At 41.3% G+C, this 20,418-nt stretch overlaps 1 protein-coding gene across 5 annotated transcripts in view; it reads right to left on the minus strand.

Moving 5' to 3' along the window:
- LOC143041758 (tudor domain-containing protein 7-like) overlaps positions 1-20,418 on the minus strand; it is a 566,748-nt gene that overhangs the window by 37,478 nt on the left and 508,852 nt on the right. For all 5 annotated transcript variants that reach the window (XM_076213779.1, XM_076213782.1, XM_076213783.1 and 2 more), the window contains one exon: positions 11,550-11,704. In XM_076213779.1, coding sequence (XP_076069894.1) covers positions 11,550-11,704 — 155 coding nt within the window. The remainder of the gene's footprint in view (positions 1-11,549; positions 11,705-20,418) is intronic.

Here is a 20,418-nt window from a genome sequence, read left to right on the forward strand (position 1 = left end):
AACACTAAGTTGGCAAACCTTTGTCAACACAATTATGAAACAAACAAAAAAAATGTTTAAGACATTCACCCGTCTGGGGTATTGGCTGCATGTTATTGTGGCAAAGTAGCATGCAGTTGATACTTTAGGGTCTATATGGGGCACCCCTATGGACCAGAGCCACACATTTTGTCTAAGATAGAGGAAAACTCTGTTCACAGAGAAATGATGACAATTTTATACTACGACTGTCCCTCCGTTATGCTGTCCCCCAACCCCTTGTTGCTGTCCTGTACCATTTCTCTGAGTGTTAATTTTCTGTTTTTGCCGACCCTGTGGTGGGGGAAGAGAATGCTACCACCAAGTTTTCCCACTTGAGTCGTAAAAGGTGACAAAAAAGGGACGGGGGATGGGATTAGGAGTCCTACTACCTGTAGCCCCAAAAGGGGACATTCCGAAAAACAAAAGAAAAGGCATAAGAGGGTTTGGGAGTTTTCCAACCAGTACTCTAAGGTTTGGGTCTTTTAATGTGCATGGATGTGGTACAGATGAGAGTAAGAGGGAAGAGATTGGCAGTATGTTTGTGAGAAGAAAGATGGATGTGCTGGCTTTGAGTGTAACTAAAATGAAAGGAAAGGGCAACTGTGAGTTTGGGAGTGTAGCTGGGAGGTACTCAGGAGTGAAGACGGGACGAGGGAGAGAAGGGGTGGCTATACTAGTAAGTGAAGAGATAAGTAAGCAGGTAGTGGAGTGGAAGGAGGTTTCATCAAAGTTGATGTGGATGAAGGTGAAGCTGGGAAGGGAGACGTGAGTTTTTGTAAGTGCGTATGGACCTGGTAGTGAGAAGAGTGTAGAGGAAATAGAGTCTTTTTGGGTAGATATAAATGAGTGTATAGAGGGATTTGGGAGAAATGTCAATGTAGTTGTATTGGGAGACCTTAATGCTATGGTAGGAAATAAGCCAATAGACGGAGTGATTGGGAAGTATTGAGTTCCAGGTAAAAATCATAGTGGAGAAATGATGCTGGAGATGTGTCTTGAGATTTGATGATAGCTAATACGGTATTTACAAAGAAAGTCAAGCATAAGTACACATGGGAGAGAGTGGTGGATGGAAGGGTGGCAGATAGAGCATTAATGGACTATATAGTGGTGACCAGGAGTATGGTAGGAAGAGTTAAAGATGTACATGTTCTAAGGGGAGAGAGCGGGGGAATATCAGATCATTTTCTGGAAGATAAAATGAGTGGAGAATAGGTGGAGAATGAGGAAAAGGACAGAAGGTAGGGAGGTACTTAGAGTGAACTACTTAAATGAGGGAAAAAAAGGAGAGCGAGTTTAAGAAGAAACTGAAAGAGGAGTGGGAGGGAGTAAAGGATAGAGTAGAACTAGGAGTGGAGGAGGAATGGGGATGGTTCAAGGAGGGAGTCATAAGGTGTACAAAGATGGTGTGTGGAACAAGGAGGGCAGGAGGAAAAAGAAGGAAGGGTAGTGAGTGGTGGGATGAGGAAGCAAAGAAATGTGTAGAAGAAAAAAGCAGGCATTCATAGATTGGCTGCAAATTAGGACGAGGGAATCGTATGAGAGGTACAAAGTAAAGAGAAAGGAAGCTAAGCATAAGATAAAGGAAGCAAAGAGGAGAGCAGATGTGAAATGGGGTAAGAGTATGACAAAAAAATTGAAAGAAATAAAAAGATGTTTTGGAAGGAAATTAAAAAAAAAAAGGAGGCGCATCAAGTAGAGAGGAAAAGGTAAAAGGTGCAGATGGAGAGATGATAATGGAAGAGAAGGCAGTGAGAGGAAGGTGGGCAGAGTATTTTAGGGAGTTGCTAAATATGAAGGAGGATAGGGAGGGAAAGGTAGTTGCAGTGGGAACCACTAAGAAAGTGAGAGTGATGAGTGAGGAAAATGGAGAACAAATAGGGAGGGATGAAGTGAAAACAGCTGTTAAGATGATGAGAGCAGGTAAGGCACCTGGTCAGGATGGATGCCATGCAGAATGTCTAAAGAAAGGAGGTACAGTTATGGTGGACTGGCTGGTGAGATTGTTTAATGTTTGTTTGAGAGAGGGTAGAGTACCAGTGGACTGGAGGAGTGCCTGTATAGTTCTGCTTTACAAGGGAAAGGGGGACAAGTGTGAGTGTAGTAGTTTCAGAGGGATTAGCTTGTTGAGTGTAGTTGGGAAGGCGTATGGGAGGGTCTTGATTGAGAGGATTAGGAGAGGAACACAGGGAGTAATTGGTGAGGAACAATGTGGGTTTAGGACAGGTAGGGGTTGTGTAAATCAGATCTTCGTGGTAAGACAGATATGTGAGAAAGCTATAGGAAAAGGTAAGGATGTTTTTTGGGTTTTTATGGATCTGGAAAAGGCTTATGACGGTAGATAGGAAGGCACTGTGGGAGGTTATGCAGATATATGGGATAGGAGGAAAGCTGTTAAGCGCAGTCAAGAGTTTTTACGAGAGTAGTAGAGCTTGTGTTAGGATTAGAAATGGAGAGAGTGAATGGTTTGAGGTAAAGGTGGGACTTCGTCAGGGATGTGTTATGTCACCCTGGCTGTTCAATCTTTACATGGATGGGGTGGTGCGAGAGGTGAATGCAAGGGTAGTGGGTCAGGGGTTGGAGATGATTAAAGAAAATGGAGAAAAGTGGAAGGTGAGACAGTTGTTGTTTGCTGACGACGCTGTGCTTGTAGCATGATCAGAGGAGGGATTGAGGAAGTTTGTGACAGAGTTTGAGAAGGTGTGTGAAAGAAGGAAGCTGAAGATAAATGTGGGTAAAAGTAAGGTGATGAGATGTACAAGGGGAGAGAGTGACAGCAGGCTGGAGGTGAGCATTAAGGGTGAAAGACTGGAGGAAGTGGATAGTTTTAGATATTTGGGTGCGAATGTGGCAGGAAAGGGAGTGGGGGTGGAGGTAGAATGTAGATTGAGAGAAGCGAGTAAATGCCTTGGTGGATTGAAAAGTGTAATGAGAAATAGACATCTGGGAATGGATGCTAAGAGGAGGTTATATGAAGGAGTGATTGTACCAACAGCATTGTATGGGGCAGAAACATGGAACATGAGAGAGGAAGAGAGAAGGAGCTTGAATGTGTTTGAGATGAAATGTATGAGAAGTATGATAGGGGTTACTAGGCTAGAGAGAGTAAGAAATGAGGAGGTGAGGAGGAGAACAGGGGTGGAAAGGGAGCTTGGAGATAGGGTTGATGAAAGGGTATTAGGATGGTTTGGACACATGGAAAGAATGAGTGAAGAAAGATTGGTAAAAGAAGTATGGAAGGCAGAGGTGGAAGGAGTGAATATGAGGGGGCATCCTAGGATGAGATGGATGGATGGGGTGAAAGGGACATTACAAAAGAGAGGAATGTCTGTGGAGGAAGGACGGGAGAGGACAGAAGATAGGGGTGAATGGAGAGGGGTTGTATATAGATGTTGCTATGATGCATGAGGGGGAGTGGGTGGGGGGTGGGGAGGTATGTGTAAGAAAATTGACGCAGCCCAAAGGGATTTCTCCCCGTCTTCTCCTTTTCTGCATGAGGGGACGGAGAGGGGGGGGGTCGCCGAATTTATGAAGTGGCCTTGCTGTGGATGTGCTGTGTCTTGCAACACTGCTTCTGACCCAAGGCAGTGGACAGGATGCAGGGATGACCCATCATCCAGGAGGTGCCAAGATAAGAGGGAGGGAGGAGGGTGGAGGGGAGTGGAATATATAGGAAATGGAATGGGTGGGAGTGGTTTCTATGCCTTTTTCTTTGTGGCTACCCCCATGTAGGGAGAAAAACCGTTTGGTATATGTATGTATAGTATATGTACCAAGTTAATAGTGGGTGGTGAGGTATTTGAGGAGGCCTCACCTCAGGCAGAAATAATGAAAGTTTTCAATCTGTCTTCACAAAGGAGAGCAGTTTTTTTTTTTTTTTTTTTTTTTTACAGGAAACTGAGGGTAACAAGATTTTGGGTTTGGAAGATGTACCGTCGCCGCAAAAAAAAAATGGTACACTAAGGTTTTTTGGATAACTAAACACAAAAGTACATGTTAAATGGGTTTTATTTACCTTTTAAGCTTACATTATACATACAAAATTAATATTTGGTCATGTGGCCCTTATTCTTGATCACCATCTCGATCCTCTTGGGCATCGAAGTGGCGAGGTTGGCGAAATACTGTAGGTCCATCGAGGCCCAGTGCTTCTTCAGCGCCTCCTTCAGGTCGGGTATGGTGCTGGGTCGTTCCTTCTCCAGGATGTTTTTCATCTGATTCCATGCGTTTTCGATGGGATTCAGGTCAGGGGAGTTACCAGGCCACTCCAGAACATCAATCTTGTTGGTTTCCAGGAAATCCTTCACTGCTTTGGACTTGTGTGCTGGGGCTCCGTCGTGCATAAAAAAGTTGCAGTCATGGATCCGCCAGAAAATCAGCATGTGGTTTCGCAAAACCTTGATGTAGTTGGCAGACTTCATTGTGACGTTCTTGGGGAGGAAATACAAGCCAGCTCTACCATTATTTCCAGTGAAGGCGCCCCACACCATCACGCTGTCAGGATGTTTAACAGTCTTGACGGTGTATTTTGGGTCGTAGCGGGAGACATTACTGGGGCGGCGGACCAGCTTTGAAGTTCCTCATATGAGCCGGAACGTACTCTCATCACTAAACATCACCTTCTTCCAGTCATCTGATGTCCAGTGTCGGTAATTCTTACAGAACTGCAGCCTTTTCTTCCTCATCTTATCAGTCAGCAGAGGTTTCTTGGCGGCCCGACGTGATGGTAATTTTAGGTCCTTTTGTAGTCGATGCTGCACGGTTCTCACTGTGACGTCCTGGAGCAATTTCGGGTGCTTTTCTTTCAGTTCTAAGGCTGTTATTCCGGGGTCTGCCTTCACTTCTTTCTTTAGAATGAAGTCTGTGCGTGCTGATGTCTTCCGTGGTCTGCCAGAGCCCTCCTTCCGTCGCGGTGTCGTGCCGGGGGCAGAGCATCACCAGCTTTCTTCAGGCGGTAAACGGTCATTCTTGACACTTGCAGTTCCGCTGCCACGCGTATCACAGATACTCCTTGTTCTATCAGGGACAAGGCCCGGCTCTTCTGTTCCAGGGAAAGTTTATTTTTAACCATTGTGCCTGGTGGAAGTGGAAATATAGACGGCCAAAGTTGGGTGTCGAGTGAAAAAATGGCGTGATTGAGAGCAGCGTATGGGCAATCTTTACTCGACGAGCTCTGCGGGCTCATGAGGTGTGAGATGTTGCGGTGGAGGGGTATAGGGGGTGAGGGAGGGGACTACGTCATAGCTAGATCCGCCCACTACACTTGTGGCTCAGACCAGAATTCTTTTGTTACGTCGCGCCGCGTGTAACATTTTTATTTGCAGTGAAAATGTAACATTTTTTTTTGCGGCCACTGTATATGTAGAAGCAAGGGAAGTGCTCAATCTTTTGAGATCACTGTATGTGACAAAAGCTTCAGGACCTGGAAGGATCTCAAACTCGACATGAAAAATGTAAGGAACCACTGGCAGATAACATTTACAGTCTTCGCCACTTCAGTATGATGATGCCTATTTAGGTGTCATGAGGCACGAGTGGATACACGAGGATGCCGGCGTTGGCATCTTGACTATATATATTTTTTTGTAGTTCTACATGAGTTACTCCTGGATTCTGTAAACTGGTTTGATCATGTTTTCTATGTTTGTTATTACTCAGATTAAAAAAGAATGAGTAATACAGCAGTGACTTTATATTTTATAATACCAGTACAGTGAGACCTCTCTTTAACGGATGTTAATTAGCTGTGTTTGCAGTGTTTTCGGTGTTTTTGGTGCTGTTGTTTAGTGCGTGCAATCACTATGCCACACAAAAACCACTCCAAAACACCAAAAACACAGCTAAAACACCGCAAACACAGCTAATTAACATTTGTTAATGAGAGGTCTCACTGTAGTATGATGCATCATACATATGGCAGCCAATACTGTGCGTGAGAATTTTAGTTGTACTGAAGTGGTTAATGTTTGTTGAAAGGCACAGTGCTGCCTGAATGGAAAAGGGCTAATGTGGTACCAATTCACAAAGGTAGTAAAGAGACACCACTATATCACATACACATACAGGGTGTTCAAAATAAATTTGACACTTGGAAAGAAAAGAAAAACATCATATCTTGGCCAAAAATTGATGTATTCTCAAAATTCAATGTGCATCTCTTAGAGCATCTTTTGCAAAATACAGCTCACTCAAAGAAGCTGCCCTGAGCCTCCACCATCCTTGGTAGCCTGCTCATGTTCACTCCTTACACCTCTGCCTTTCATACCTCTTTTACTAATCTTTCTTCACTCATTCTTTCCATGTGTCCAACCCATCCCAATACTCTTTCATCAATCCCATCTCCCAACTCCCTTTCCACCCCCACTCTCCTCATCTCAACGCTTCTCACTCTATCCCCTACCATACTTCTCAGGCATTTCATACATACATACATATACCAAGGCTTTTTCCCCCTTACAAGGGAGGTAGCCAAAAAAGGAAAAGGCATAAAATCATTCCCACCCATTCCATCCCTAAATACACTCCACATCCCTCCACCCTCCCTCTTTTCTTAGCACCTACTGGATGATGGGTCATCCCTGCACCTTGTCCACTGCCCTGGGTCAGAAGCATTGTTGCAAGACACAGCACATCCACAGCAAGACCTCTTCATTAAATCGGCAACCCCCCTCTCCGGCCCCCCCATTGCATACAAGGAGAAGACGGGGAGAAATCCCTTCAGGCAGCGTCAAATCTTGCTCAAACATACTACCTCACCCCCCATCCCCCCGCCCATTCCACCTCATGGATCACAACATCATCCATATACAACCATTCTCCATTCACCCCTGTCTTCTGTCCTCTCCCGTCCTTCCTCAACAGACATTCCCCTCTTCCCCAAAGCCCCCTTCACCCCATCCATCCATCTCATCCTAGGACGTCCCTTCATGTTCACTCCCTCCACATCTGCCTTCCATACCTCTTTTACTAGTCTTTCTTCACTCATTCTTTCCATGTCCAAACCATCCTAATACTCTTTCATCAACCCTATCTCCAAGCTCCCTTACCACCCCTGTTCTCCTCCTCACCTCCTCATTTCTCACTCTATCTAGCCTAGTAACACCCACCATACTTCTAAGACACCTCATCTCAAACGCATTCAAACTCCTTCTCTCTTACTCTCTTATGTTCCATGTTTCTGCCCCATACGGTGCTGTTGGCACAATCACTCCTTCATACAGTCTCCTCTTAGCATCCATTCATAAATGTCTATTCCTCATTACACTTTTTAATCCACCAAGGCATTTACTCGCTTCTCTCAATCTACATTCTACCTCCACTCCACCCTTTCCTGCCACATTTGCACCCAAATATCTAAAACTATCCACTTCCTCCAGTTGCTCTCCCTTAATACTCACTTCCATTCTGCTGCCATTTTCACCCCTTGTACATCTCATCACCTTATTTTTACCCACATTTATCTTCAGCTTTCTTCTTTCACACACTTTCCCAAACTCTGTCACCAACTTCCTCAATCCCTCCTCTGATCCTGCTACAAGCGCAGTGTCGTCCACAAAAACAGCTGGCTCACCTCCCACTTTTCTCCATTTTCTTTAAACATTTACAATCCCTGACCCACCACCCTTGCATTTACCTGTCGCACCACCCCATCCATGTATAAGTTGAACAGCCAGGGGGACATAACACATCCCTGACGAAGTCCCACCTTTACCTCAAACCATTCACTCTCTCCATTTCTAATCCTAACACAAGCTCTACTACTCTCGTAAAAACTCTTGACTGCTCTTAACAGCTTTCCTCCTATCCCATATATCTGCATAACCTCCCACAGTGCCTTCCTATCTACCGTCATAAGCCTTTTCCAGATCCATAAAAACCCAAAAAACATCCTTACCTTTTCCTATAGCTTTCTCACATATCTGTCTTACCACGAAGATCTGATTTACACAACCCATACCTGTGCTAAACCCACATTGTTCCTCACCAATTACTCCCTGTGTTCCTCTCCTAATCCTCTCAATCAAGACCCTCCCATACGCCTTCCCAACTACACTCAACAAGCTAATCCCTCTGAAACTACTACACTCATACTTGTCCCCCTTTCCCTTGTAAAGCGGAACTATACAGGCACTCCTCCAGTCCACCGGCACTCTACCCTCTCTCAAACAAACATTAAGCTACCTCACCAGCCAGTCCACCATCACTGTACCTCCTTTCTTCAGACATTCTGCATGGCATCTATCCAGACCAGGTGCCTTACCTGCTCTCATCATCTTAACAGCTGCTTTCACTTCATCCTTCCATTTTTCTCCATTTTCTTTAAACATCTCCAATCCCTGACCCACTACCCTTGCATTTACCTGTCGCACCACCCCATCCATGTATAAATTGAACAGCCAGGGGGATATAACACATCCCTGACGAAGTCCCACCTTTATCTCAAACCACTCATTCTCTCCATTTCTAATCCTGACACATGCTCTACTACTCTCGTAAAAACTCTTGACTCCTCCTAGAAGCTTTCCTCCCTTCCCGTATATCCACAAAACCTCCCACAGTGCCTTCCTGTCTACACTGTCATGAGCCTTTTCCAGATCCATAAAAGCCCAAAAACATCCTTACTTTTTCCTATATATGGCTTTCTCACATATCTGTCTTACCACAAAAATCTGATCTACACAAACTCTACCTGTCCTAAATACACACTGTTCCTCACCAATTACTCCCTCTGTTCCTCTCCTAATCCTCTCAATCAAGATCCCCCCATAAGCCTTCCCAACTAAACTTAACAAGCAAATCCCTCTGAAACTACTACATTCACTCTTGTCCCCTTTTCCCTTGTAAAGTGGAACTATACAGGCACTCCTCCAGTCCTCCAGCACTCTACCCTCTCTCCAGCAATCATTAAATAACCTCACCAGCCAGTCCACCATCACTGTACCTCCTTTTTTTAGACATTCTGCATGGCATCCATCCAGACCAGGTGTCTTACCTGTTTTCATCAGCTTAACAACTGCCTTCACTTCATCCTTCCTTATTTCTCCTCCATTTTCCTCACTCATCACTCTCATTTTCTTAGCATTTCCCACTCCAACTACCTTTCCCTCCCTATCCTCCTTCACATTTAGCAACTCCCTAAAATATTCTGCCCATCTTCCCCTTACTGCCTTCTCTTCCATTATCATCTCTCCATATGCACCTTTTACCTTTTCTTCTCTACTTGATTTGCCTCCTCTTCCTCTCTTAATTTCTTTCCAAAACATCTTTTTATTACTTTCAAAATTTTCTGTCATACTCTTACACCATTTCACATCTGCTCTCCTCTTTGCCTCCTTTACCTTGTGCTTTACTTCTCTTTTCTTTTCTTTGTACCTCTCATATGACTCCCTCATCCTATTTTGTAACTAATCTGTGAAAGCTCGCTTCTTTTCTTCTACAACCTTCTTTGTTTCCTCATCCCACCATTCACTACCCTTCCTTCTATTTCCTCCTGTCCTTCTTGTTCCACACACCATCTTTGCACACTTTGTGACTCCCTCCTTGAACCATCCCCATTCCTCCTCCACTCCTACCTCTACTCTATCCTTCACTCCCTCCCACTCCTCTCTCAGCTTCTTCTTGTACTCCTCCTTTTCCTTTTCATTTAAAGAGTTCATTCTAAGCACCTCCCTACCTTTTGTCCTTTTCCTCTTTTTCCATCTATCCTCCACTCTCAACTTACCTTCCACCAAAAAATGATCTGATATTCCCCCACTCACTCCCCTTAGCACATGTACATCCTTAACTCTTCCTATTATACTCCTATCTACCACTACATAGTCCATTAATGCTCTACCACCCTTCCATCCACCACCCTCTCCCATTTGTACTTATGCTTGATTTTTTTCCGAAACACTGTATTTGCCATCATCAACTCTCTTTCTAGACATATCTCCACCATCAATTCTCCACTACGATTCTTTCCTGGAACTCCACATATTCCAACCACTCCATCAATTGGTTCATTTTCTACCCTAGCATTAAAGTCTCCCAGTACTACTACATTCACATTTCTCCCTAAGCCCTCTATGCACTCATTTAAATCTATTCAAAAAGCCTCCCTTTCTTCTACACTCTTCTCACTACCAGACCCATATGCACTTACAAAAACCCACATCTCCTTTCCCAGTTTCACCTTCATCCACATTATCCTTGAGGAAACTACCTTCCACTCCACTACACAGTTACCTATCTCTTCACTTACTAGTACAGCCACCCCTTCTGTCCTTCGCCCTCTCTTCACTCCTGATAACCTCCCAATTACACTCCCAAACTCACACTCGCCCTTTCCTCTCAACTTAGTTTCACTCAAATCTAACACATCCATCTTTCTTCTCACAAACATACTACCTATCTCTTCTCTTTTACTTTCATCTGTACCACATCCATGCACATTAAAAGACCCAAACCTTAGGGTGCTGGTTGGAAAACTCCTAGACCCTCTTATGCCTTTACTTTTTTTTAGGAATATCCCCTGTGGGGCTACAGGGAGAAGGAAGCCTGGTCCCAATCCCCATCCCGTTTTTCTCGTCTCTTACAATCCAAGTGGAAATAATTGGTGGCAGTATTCTTTTCCCCCACCACAGGGTAGGTGAAACAAGGAAATGAAATTCAGAGAAATGGTACAGGACAGCAACAAGGGGTTAGGGGACAGCATAACGGAGGGACAGTAGCAGTAATAAAAGTTTCAATACAATTTGGCAAATACAGAATCCTCATGGTAGAAATCGTTACTCCCCTACAACAGGGAATAAGATGACATACTGCCATAGAAGTGGGAAAGGAATGTTTCATGGGAACAGCATAAAGGAGAGACAGTTGTAAGACAAAAGTAGCATCATTTCACTAAGAGTAGAAATTTTACTCTGAAAGAGACAAATTATGTATGGCTCTGGTCTGTAGGAGCATCCCAACACAGTCCCTAAAGCATTGGCTGCATGCTAAATTACAATCATTAGTGCCTAATACCATGGAATCAATATCCCATGTGGGCATACAATCAAAATACAAAGCATACATACATACATCCCAAAGGCTTTTTTCCCCTTACAAGGGGAGTAGCCGAAAAGAAAAAGGCATAGAAAACACTCTTACTCATTTCATTTCCCATATATTCCACTCCCCTCCACCCTCCTTCCTATCTTGGCACCTCTTGGATGACGGGTCATCCCTGCATCCTGTCCACTGCCCTGGGTCAGAAGTAGTGTCGCAAGACACAGCACATCCACAGCAAGGCTGCTTCATAAATTCAGTGACCCCCCCTCTCCGTCCCCTCATGCAGGAAAGGAGAAGACGGGGAGAAATCCCTTCGGGCTGTGTCAAATTTTTTCTCATACATACTTCCTCACCCCCCATCCCCCACCCACTCCCCCTCATGCATCACAGCCTCATCTATACACAACCCTTCTCCATTCACCCCTATCTTCTGTCCTCTCCCGTCCTTCCTCTACAGACATTCCTACAAAGCAAATATAGATATAAAACCTTACAGCAAAATGGGAAGGGTTAGCAGCGTATGTCACAAATACGTCAAAGTAATCTCCAACTTTTGGAATTTCTGGTGGCTTCAAAGCTGCACTTAGGTCCTCTTTGTTATGTCCAACATTTAGTGACCCTTCATTTATGCTTGAGAAAGAAGATGGACCTGTAAATGGAAAAAATAAGCATAAAAGAAGAACACTTAAAGACAACAGCAAATGTTAAAGACAACAGGTAAACACCTTTTATTGGAAAGCTTTATTATCATGATTATATGACCATGAGACTTATTACTACTTGACAAATAGAAAAATTTTGCAAAGAAAATCAGTCTCTGTGATAATAGGTAATCTATAGCATAAATTCAGTGTTCTATAACAAAAATTCTAACAATTCTACATTTGTTTTTTTTTATCAAGTTTCGCCAAGCAACAATATCATGCTACTAATAATTTTCAAAATTTTCCCTGAAAAAAAAATAATAAACACGTTCTGACCGCTGAATGACATATGGGACAACATAAACATAACCATGTAGTTCCAATGTATGTAATGGCGGCATATATCATGGTATGAGGGCATGCATATATCATGTATTTACCTAGTTGTATTATACAGCAAGGGAGCTATGCTCGTGGTGACCTGTTTTTGTATCTTGCAAAATCAATTTTGTTCTTAAATTCTTGTATTGTGTATACACACATTTTTTCATCCAATTTGTTCCATATATCTATCACTCTGTGTGGGAAGCTGTTCTTTTTCAGGTCTCTTCTGTAGTTATCCTTTTGAGTTTCATTGCATGTCCTCTCTTTTTCCTCTGCCCCACTTTAATAAGTCCTCTCTATCAAGGCGTTCTTTACCTTTCATAATTCTGTAGATGGTTATTAGGTCCCATCATTGTCTTCTTTGTTCCAGGGTTGGCAATTCCAGTTCGGCCAGTCTTTCTTCATATGTCAGGTTTGAAAGTGTTGGACCCATCTTTGTCATTGCTCTTTGTATTCTTTCTAATTTTCTTATATTCTTTTTTGTACTGGGTGACCATATCAGCACAGCATATTCCAGTTTTGTCCTTATCAGTGTTTGTAATATTTTCTTAATCATTTCCTTATCCAGGTATTTAAAGGCCACCTTTATTGATCTCAACAAATTGTATGTTTCTCCAACTATCTTATATGTTTATCTGGCGACATGTCTTTGGTGATGATTACTCCTAGGTCCCTTTCAGAATTTACTTTCTTTACTTCTTTTCCATCAATTTTATACTGTCCTGATATTCTCTTCTTGCTTTTTCCAAATTCAATTATACTGCACTTCTTGATGTTGAATTCTACCTCCCATCTCTTGCTCCACTCTGAGACTTTGTTCAGATAACTCTGTAATGAGTCACAGTCTATTTATGAGTTTATTATTTTTAATAATTTTGCGTCATCCACAAAGCAGTTCATGTAACTTTCAATACCTTCGTCCGTGTCTTTTACATATATAGCAAACATTATTGGAGCAAGTACTGACCCCTGTGGGATGCCACTACTCATTTCTTCCCATTTTGAATATTTGTCTCTGAGCACCACTCCATTTTCTTTCCATGTAGGAAGTCCTCCATCCAATTCAATAGTTTTCCATGTATGCCTCCTATTGTTTCCAATTTATATAGCAATTTTATGTGTGGTACCTTATCAAATGCCTTTTGTAAGTCCAGGAAGGCACAGTCTGCCCAGCCATCCCTTTCTTGCAATATATCTATCAATCTTGAATAGAAACAAATTAAATAAGTGGTATATGATCTTCCCTGTCTGAATCCAAATTGCCTCGGGTTCAGTATATTATTCTCCTCCAGATATTTTGTCCATCTATCTTTGATGATTCTCTCACAAATTTTAACTATTGTACTTGTTAGGGACACTGGTCTATAATTTGTTGGGTCTTCCTTATTTCCCCCTTTATATATTGGCACTATATTGGCATTTTTCCAGTCTCCTGGTAGTTTTCCTTCTTTGAGTGAGCATTCAATTATTTTGTATATTTTTCCTGTTAGTTCGTCTATACATTCCTTCAGTATCCAGTTTGCAACTCCGTCCGGGCCATGTGACTTGTTAATGTCAAGCTTTAATATTTGATTCCTTATTTCATTCTGAGTAATATTTAATTTCTTCAATGGAGGAAATCTTACTTCAATTCTTTGATCACAGTTTTGTAGATTTTTTCCTCTTTGGTGAATACAGATTTGAAATGTTTGTTCATAATATCTGCCATTTCTATATCTTCTGTGTATTCTGTTACCTTGACGTACATACATACATATACCAAGGCTTTTTCCCCCTTACAAGGGGGGTAGCCAAAATGAAAAAGGCATAAAATCATTCCCACCCATTCCATCCCTGAATACACTCCACTCCCCTCCACCCTCCCTCTTATCTTAGCACCTCCTGAATGACGGGTCATCCCTGCACCTTGGCCACTGCCCTGGGTCAGAAGCAGTGTCGCAAGACACAGCACATCCACAGTAAGGCCGCTTCATTAAATCGGCGACCCCCCCTCTCTGTCCCCCCATTGCATAAAATGAGAGGACGGGGAGAAATCCCTTCGGGCTGCGTCAAATTTTGCTCACACATACTACCTCACCCCCCATTCCCCTGCCCATTCCACCTCATGCAATCACAACATCATCCATATACAACCATTCTCCATTCACCCGTCTTCTGTCCTCTCCCGTCCTTCCTCAACAGACATTCCCCTCTTCCCCAAAGCCCCCTTGACCTCATCCATCCATCTCATCTTAGGACGTCCCCTCATGTTCACTCCCTCCACATCTGCCTTCCACACCTCTTTCACTAGTCTTTCTTCACTCATTCTTTCCATGTGTCCATACCATCCTAATATTCTTATATCAACCCTATCTCCCAGCTCCTTTTCCAACCCTGTTTTCCTCCTCACCTCCTCATTTCTCACTCTATCTAGCCTAGTAACCCCCATCATACTTCTCAGACACCTCATCTCAAACACATTCAAACTCCTTTGTCTCTCTTCTTCTCTTATGTTCCATGACGTAATTTAAGTATTTCCTGTTTATTTTTTAGCTTGCTGTTTACATATCTATAAAATAATTTGGGTTGATCTTTACATTTGTCTATATGTCCTTTTCATAATTTCACTTTTCTTCTCTACATATTTTTACATATTCATTTCTTAGTTTGGTGTTTGTTTTCCAATTGGTACATCAGAAAAATAGAAAACATAAAACAAAAAAAGAGAAGAAAATATGAAACTAAAAGTGGCTTACACAAATATGGATGGTATGATTTCTGGAATTAATTAATTAAACAACTATCTGGAAATAGAGAAACTTGACATAATGGGAATTGTGGAGACAAAACTGAAAGGTCCTCTATCAACACGTATGGTGGAGCAAGATCTATACAATCATTGGGGAAAATATAATGGATAAACAGTGGGGAGGAGTCATGATATTGACCAAAAAGGGTTTAAATGTGACAAAGACAAATGAAGGCAAATATGTGGAATTAATCATAATTAAAGTTGTAAATAATAATATGGAAAGTAGAAAATTTGTAGTAGTACATGTGCCACCAAAAACACAGGCCTGGTCTGATGGTGATCATTTCAAATTACTGGAAGACAAAGAATGCTCTAATTCAGTTACTAAAAGTGGGTGGTAACAGTAATTATGGCTGACTTTAATGCAAAGGAAATAATCTGAAAAGAAATTACAGTAAAACGGGTAGAAGAACTCTGGAGCAACCCGCTACTGGACCTGACTATCGAATATACCTTACACAAAAGTGGCATTTACATACTTGGATGAAGAAATTATTAAAAAAATATTGGTCACAATGATAAGGCCTAGACTAGAATATGCGGTGACATTGTGGTCACCCAGTACCAAAAAGAATATAAAGAAAATAGAAAGGATCCAGATAGCAGCAACAAAAATGGCACCTTCACTTGCAAACTTGTCATATGAGGAGAGAGTGGCTAAACTGGAGTTACTGATTCTGGAGCAAAGAAGAGAGGTGACCTAATGACCATCTACAGAATCATGAAAGGTACTGAAATACTTGATAGAGAGGGCTTGTTAAACTGGGACAGCAGAAGCACAAGAGGACATGGAAAGAAAATAAAAAAACATAGCTACAGAAGTGATCTGAAGAAAAACGGTTTTCCACATTGAGTGGTGGACATTTGGAACAAACTGGACAATGAAATAGTGTGTGCAAAAACCATTCATGAGTTTAAGAGCAAACTAGACACTGTGAGATACAAAGGCGGGACACCATGAGCGTAGCTTCCCTTCCTGCAAAATACAACTAGGTAAATAGAATGGGTTAAGGAAAATACTAGATATAGAAACAATGAAGACCCATTGAAAATAGACTTAACCACTTCAGTACGGGACTTAAATCTCGCGGGCAGCAGCCAATGCCAGCCGTATGACGTGTCGTAATAATACTCGCATCATAAAATATAGTCACGGCTTATATCGATCGTTCTCTCTTTCACCCGCGAATTTTGAAAACCAAAGAGAATGGGATTCAGGGCGCATTTGGGAGAATGTAAAAACACAGGGGCGACTACAATAAATATAATCAAGACGCCGATATGGCAGCGTCGCGAATCCACTTGCTCCTCATGACGCCTACGTGTGCGGCACCGTATAGAAGGGGTTAATATTCACTTCTGAACCTGATATCGTGAACAAAATTGAGTCATGCATGTATAGTTTAAAGAGCGTGGGGGGATAGAACAGAGCCCTGTGGTACTCCATTCTTAATGTTTCTGATGTGCGATGATTGGCCATTATATGACACGTAAGCGTTCCTACCTGCCAGATAATTGGCCAGCCATCTGTTCTATCCCACATGCTCTTTAATCTATACATGCATGACTTACCCACACCAGACACCTCAGAAATACAAATCTCTTCTTACGCAGACGACATAACAATCACATGCACACATCGTAACACAGACAAAGCTGCAGAAATAATCCAGCCATACCTTGATACACTCAACACATGGTTCATTACAGACTCAAAATAGCTCCAACCAAATCTACAGCAACACTTCTCACCAACTGGACAAAAGAACACAAATACATACCTCATCTCTACGTCAACAACACTCTAATACCACACACAAACACACCGAAAATTCTTGGTGTAACATACGATACATCCATGTCTTTCAAACAACACCTCACAAACATAAAAAACAAATGCACACCTAGACTTAACGCACTTAAGTCAATCACTGGAACAACATTTGGACAAAACAAAGAAACTAATACAACAATATACAAACAATGCATACGCTCAGTGATGAATTATGCGAGTCCTGCATGGGCTCCTAATCTCAGTGAGACACATCACAACACCCTTCAAATCATACAAAACAAAGCCCTAAAAACAATTACAGGCTGCACAAATACAACACCTACAGACCATTAACACCATGAAACAAAAGTCCTCAAAGTCAAGGACCACCTCGACATGAGAGGCACACAAACACTTGCTGCAGCCACCACAAACACATCACACCCGCTACACTACATAGCAGAACACCCACACACACCAAGAAACATTAAAACAACTCCCAAAGACCTGTATCACACACAGATACTCTCTTCTCTTCCTCCACAACCACCAAATACCAGCCTCCGGAAACATATTCATAATCATATCACTCACCGCTCCATTAACACACTGAAAGACAACACACTGCTGCATGCCAGACCCCCTGATATCCACCCTTCTGAATCCTCTCTCCCACGAAAGGACAGAGTCCACTTGGCCAGACTGCGGTGCGGCCACGACCCAGCACTTCTAAGCTACCAGAAGAGGCAGGATGACCACATTGTGAACAGCTGCCCAGGATGTAACACTTCACCCCATACCATACAACACATAATGGAAGACTGCATTATACACAATCATGCACGCAAACAACACAACATACACTCTATAAAAGATTTGTGGGAAAACCCAGTTTCGGCTGTGGCATTCCTTGGGGAGACGGGACTGCTCGGACAGACAGTCTAGGGAACAACAACAACAACAAAATTGAGTATAAGACACCAACTGGGAAGAGTGACCACATATTAATAGAGTCTGAACTAAAAGAACAAAACAACGTGAGAAGAAATGAAAAACATAGAGAAGGAAGATTAATGTACAACAAAATGGACTTTGTATTAGAATTTTTTTCAAAATGCTAACTGGGATAAATTTTCCAAAGAGGAAACAAAGAAGAGAAATGGAACATACTTAAAGAAAAGTATAAGGAAGGAATTGATAAATATGTACCAAAGAAGCAAAATGAGATTTATATAAAGTGTTGGTATAACAAAAGGTGCAGTGAGGCTAAAGATAAAAGAGACAAAGCCTGGAAAAGACGGAAAAAAGACAAAAAACATCCAAATGGCAAACATATATAAAAACATAGAGAAGGAAGATTAATGTACAACAAAATGGACTTTGTAAAAACCCATTTTTTTTTTTTTTTTTTTTCAAAATGATATCTGGGATAAATTTCCAAAGAGGAAACAAAGATAGAAGAGAAATGGAACATATTTAAAGAAAAGTATAAATATGTATAAATATGTACCAAAGAAGCAAAAAGAGATTTATATAAAGTGTTGGTATGACAAAAGGTGCAGTGAGGCTAAAGAGACAAAGCTTGGAAAAGATGGAAAAAAAACAAAAAACATCCAAATGGCAAACATATATAAAACTTTGGAATGAATATGTGAATAGACACAGGAAAGAAAAAAATACAAAAAAATATAATAGACGAATACAAGGATCAACCTAAACTCTTTAACCGATATGTAAATGATAAATTACAAGACAAACATGAAATTGTGAAACTGCGTGAGGGAGATAAAGAATATATAGATGACATATAAATGGCTGAAGTTATGATCAGACATTTCAGGTCTGTTTTTACAATTGAGAGCTCACAAATTTGGGAAGATGGACAATGAGAAAGATCCCCTAAAATGAAGGAAATAAAGGAAACACAGAAAGAAATAGGAGACCAAATACAAAACCTAGATGTTAGGAAATCACATGGACCAGATGAAATTGCAAATTGGATACTGAAAGAGTATAGATGAACTAATGGACATATTATACAAGATAATAGATTCCTCACCCAAAGAAGGAATGGTACTGCAAGATTGGAAAAATGCAAACATTGTACCAATTATAAAGGAGGAAACAAAAGAAAATCCTACAAACTACAGATTGGTATCTCTTACAAGCACAGTAGCAAAAATATGCGAAAAGGTTATCAGGAACAAATGGATCAAACACTGGGAAGATAATAAAATACTAAACCCTAAACAATTTGGTTTTAGAAGTAGAAGATCATGTACCACAAACTTAATATGTTTTTATTCAAGATTAATAGAAATAATACAAGAAAAAAATGGCTAAGCAGATTGCACTTACTTGGACTTGCAATGTGGTACTTTTGACAAAGTACCACATAAAAAGCTGATAAGAAAAATTGAAATAATAGGAGAAATACAAGGTAAGCTACTGGAATGGATGGAAGATTTCTTGAGTGGAAGAAAAATGCGAGTGGTACTTAGAGACAAGTACTTGAACTGGGAAGATATGATAAGTGGCGTCCCACAGGGCTCTGTGTTGGTTCCGTTAATGTTTGCCATATATACAAATTATATGGATGGAGGAGTAAAATGTTACATGAACTTCTTTGCTGATGATGCCAAACTACTTAAGAAGAAGATGACTGAAGATTGGTACAAGACCTAGACAAAATATGGAAATGGTGTCAGAAGTGTGAAGTGAACTTTAACATTAAGAAATGTAGTATAATGGAATCTGGAAAAAGCAAAAATAGAATATCAGGTCAGTATAAAATTGGTACCAAGAAAGTCAAAAAAGTTGACTCAGAGAGGGACCTTGGAGTAATTATCTCAAGTGACTTAACCACTTCACTCCGGGACTTAAATCTCACGGGCAGCAGCCAATGCCAGCCGTACGACGTGTCGTAATAATACTCGCATCATAAAATATAGTCACCACTTATATCGATCGTTCTCTCTTTCACCCGTGGATTTTGAAAACCATAGAGAATGGGATTCAGTGCATATTAGGGAGAATGTAAAAATGCAGGGGTGACTACAATAAATATAATCGAGACGCCGATATGGCAACGTCGCGAATCCACTTGCTCCTCATGACGCCTATGTGTGCGGCACCGTATGGTAGGGGTTAACACCTGATAAACATGTCAACAAAGTAGCTGGAGAGTCTTTTAACTTATTAAGATCAATGAAAGTGGCCTTCAACTACATGGATGAAGAAATGGTAAAGAAAATATTAATTACACTGATAAGACCTAAATTGGAGTATACTACGACACTATGGGCACCTAGTACAAAAAAATAATAATAATAATAATAATAATAATGAAATTAAGAAGGATTCAAAGAGCAAGGACAAAAATGGCACCTACACTCTCAAATTAGACTTATGAGCAAAGATTGGATAAATTACATCTATTAACACTGGAACAGAGAAGAGAAAGAGGTGATTTGCTGACTATCTACAGAACTGTGAAAGGGATGGAAGTTCTTGAAAGAAGATGACTTTTTAAAATGGGACAGAAAAGAAACAAGAGGACACAAGAAGAAGCTAAAGAAGGACAGTTACACAGGAGATCTGAAAAAGAATAGCTTCCTACACAGAGTGATTGATGTCTGGATCAAACTAAATGGGGAAACAGTGAGTGCCAAAACTATGCAAGATTTTAAGAACAAAATGGATGTGGAGAGATACAAAAGCGGGTACCTACGAGCATAGCTCTCGTCCCGTAAAATACAAATAGGTAAATA

The sequence above is a fragment of the Oratosquilla oratoria genome, chromosome 32, assembly GCF_046742065.1.
Source record: "Oratosquilla oratoria isolate Oo_2021 chromosome 32, ASM4674206v1, whole genome shotgun sequence".
Classification (NCBI taxonomy): domain Eukaryota; kingdom Metazoa; phylum Arthropoda; class Malacostraca; order Stomatopoda; family Squillidae; genus Oratosquilla; species Oratosquilla oratoria.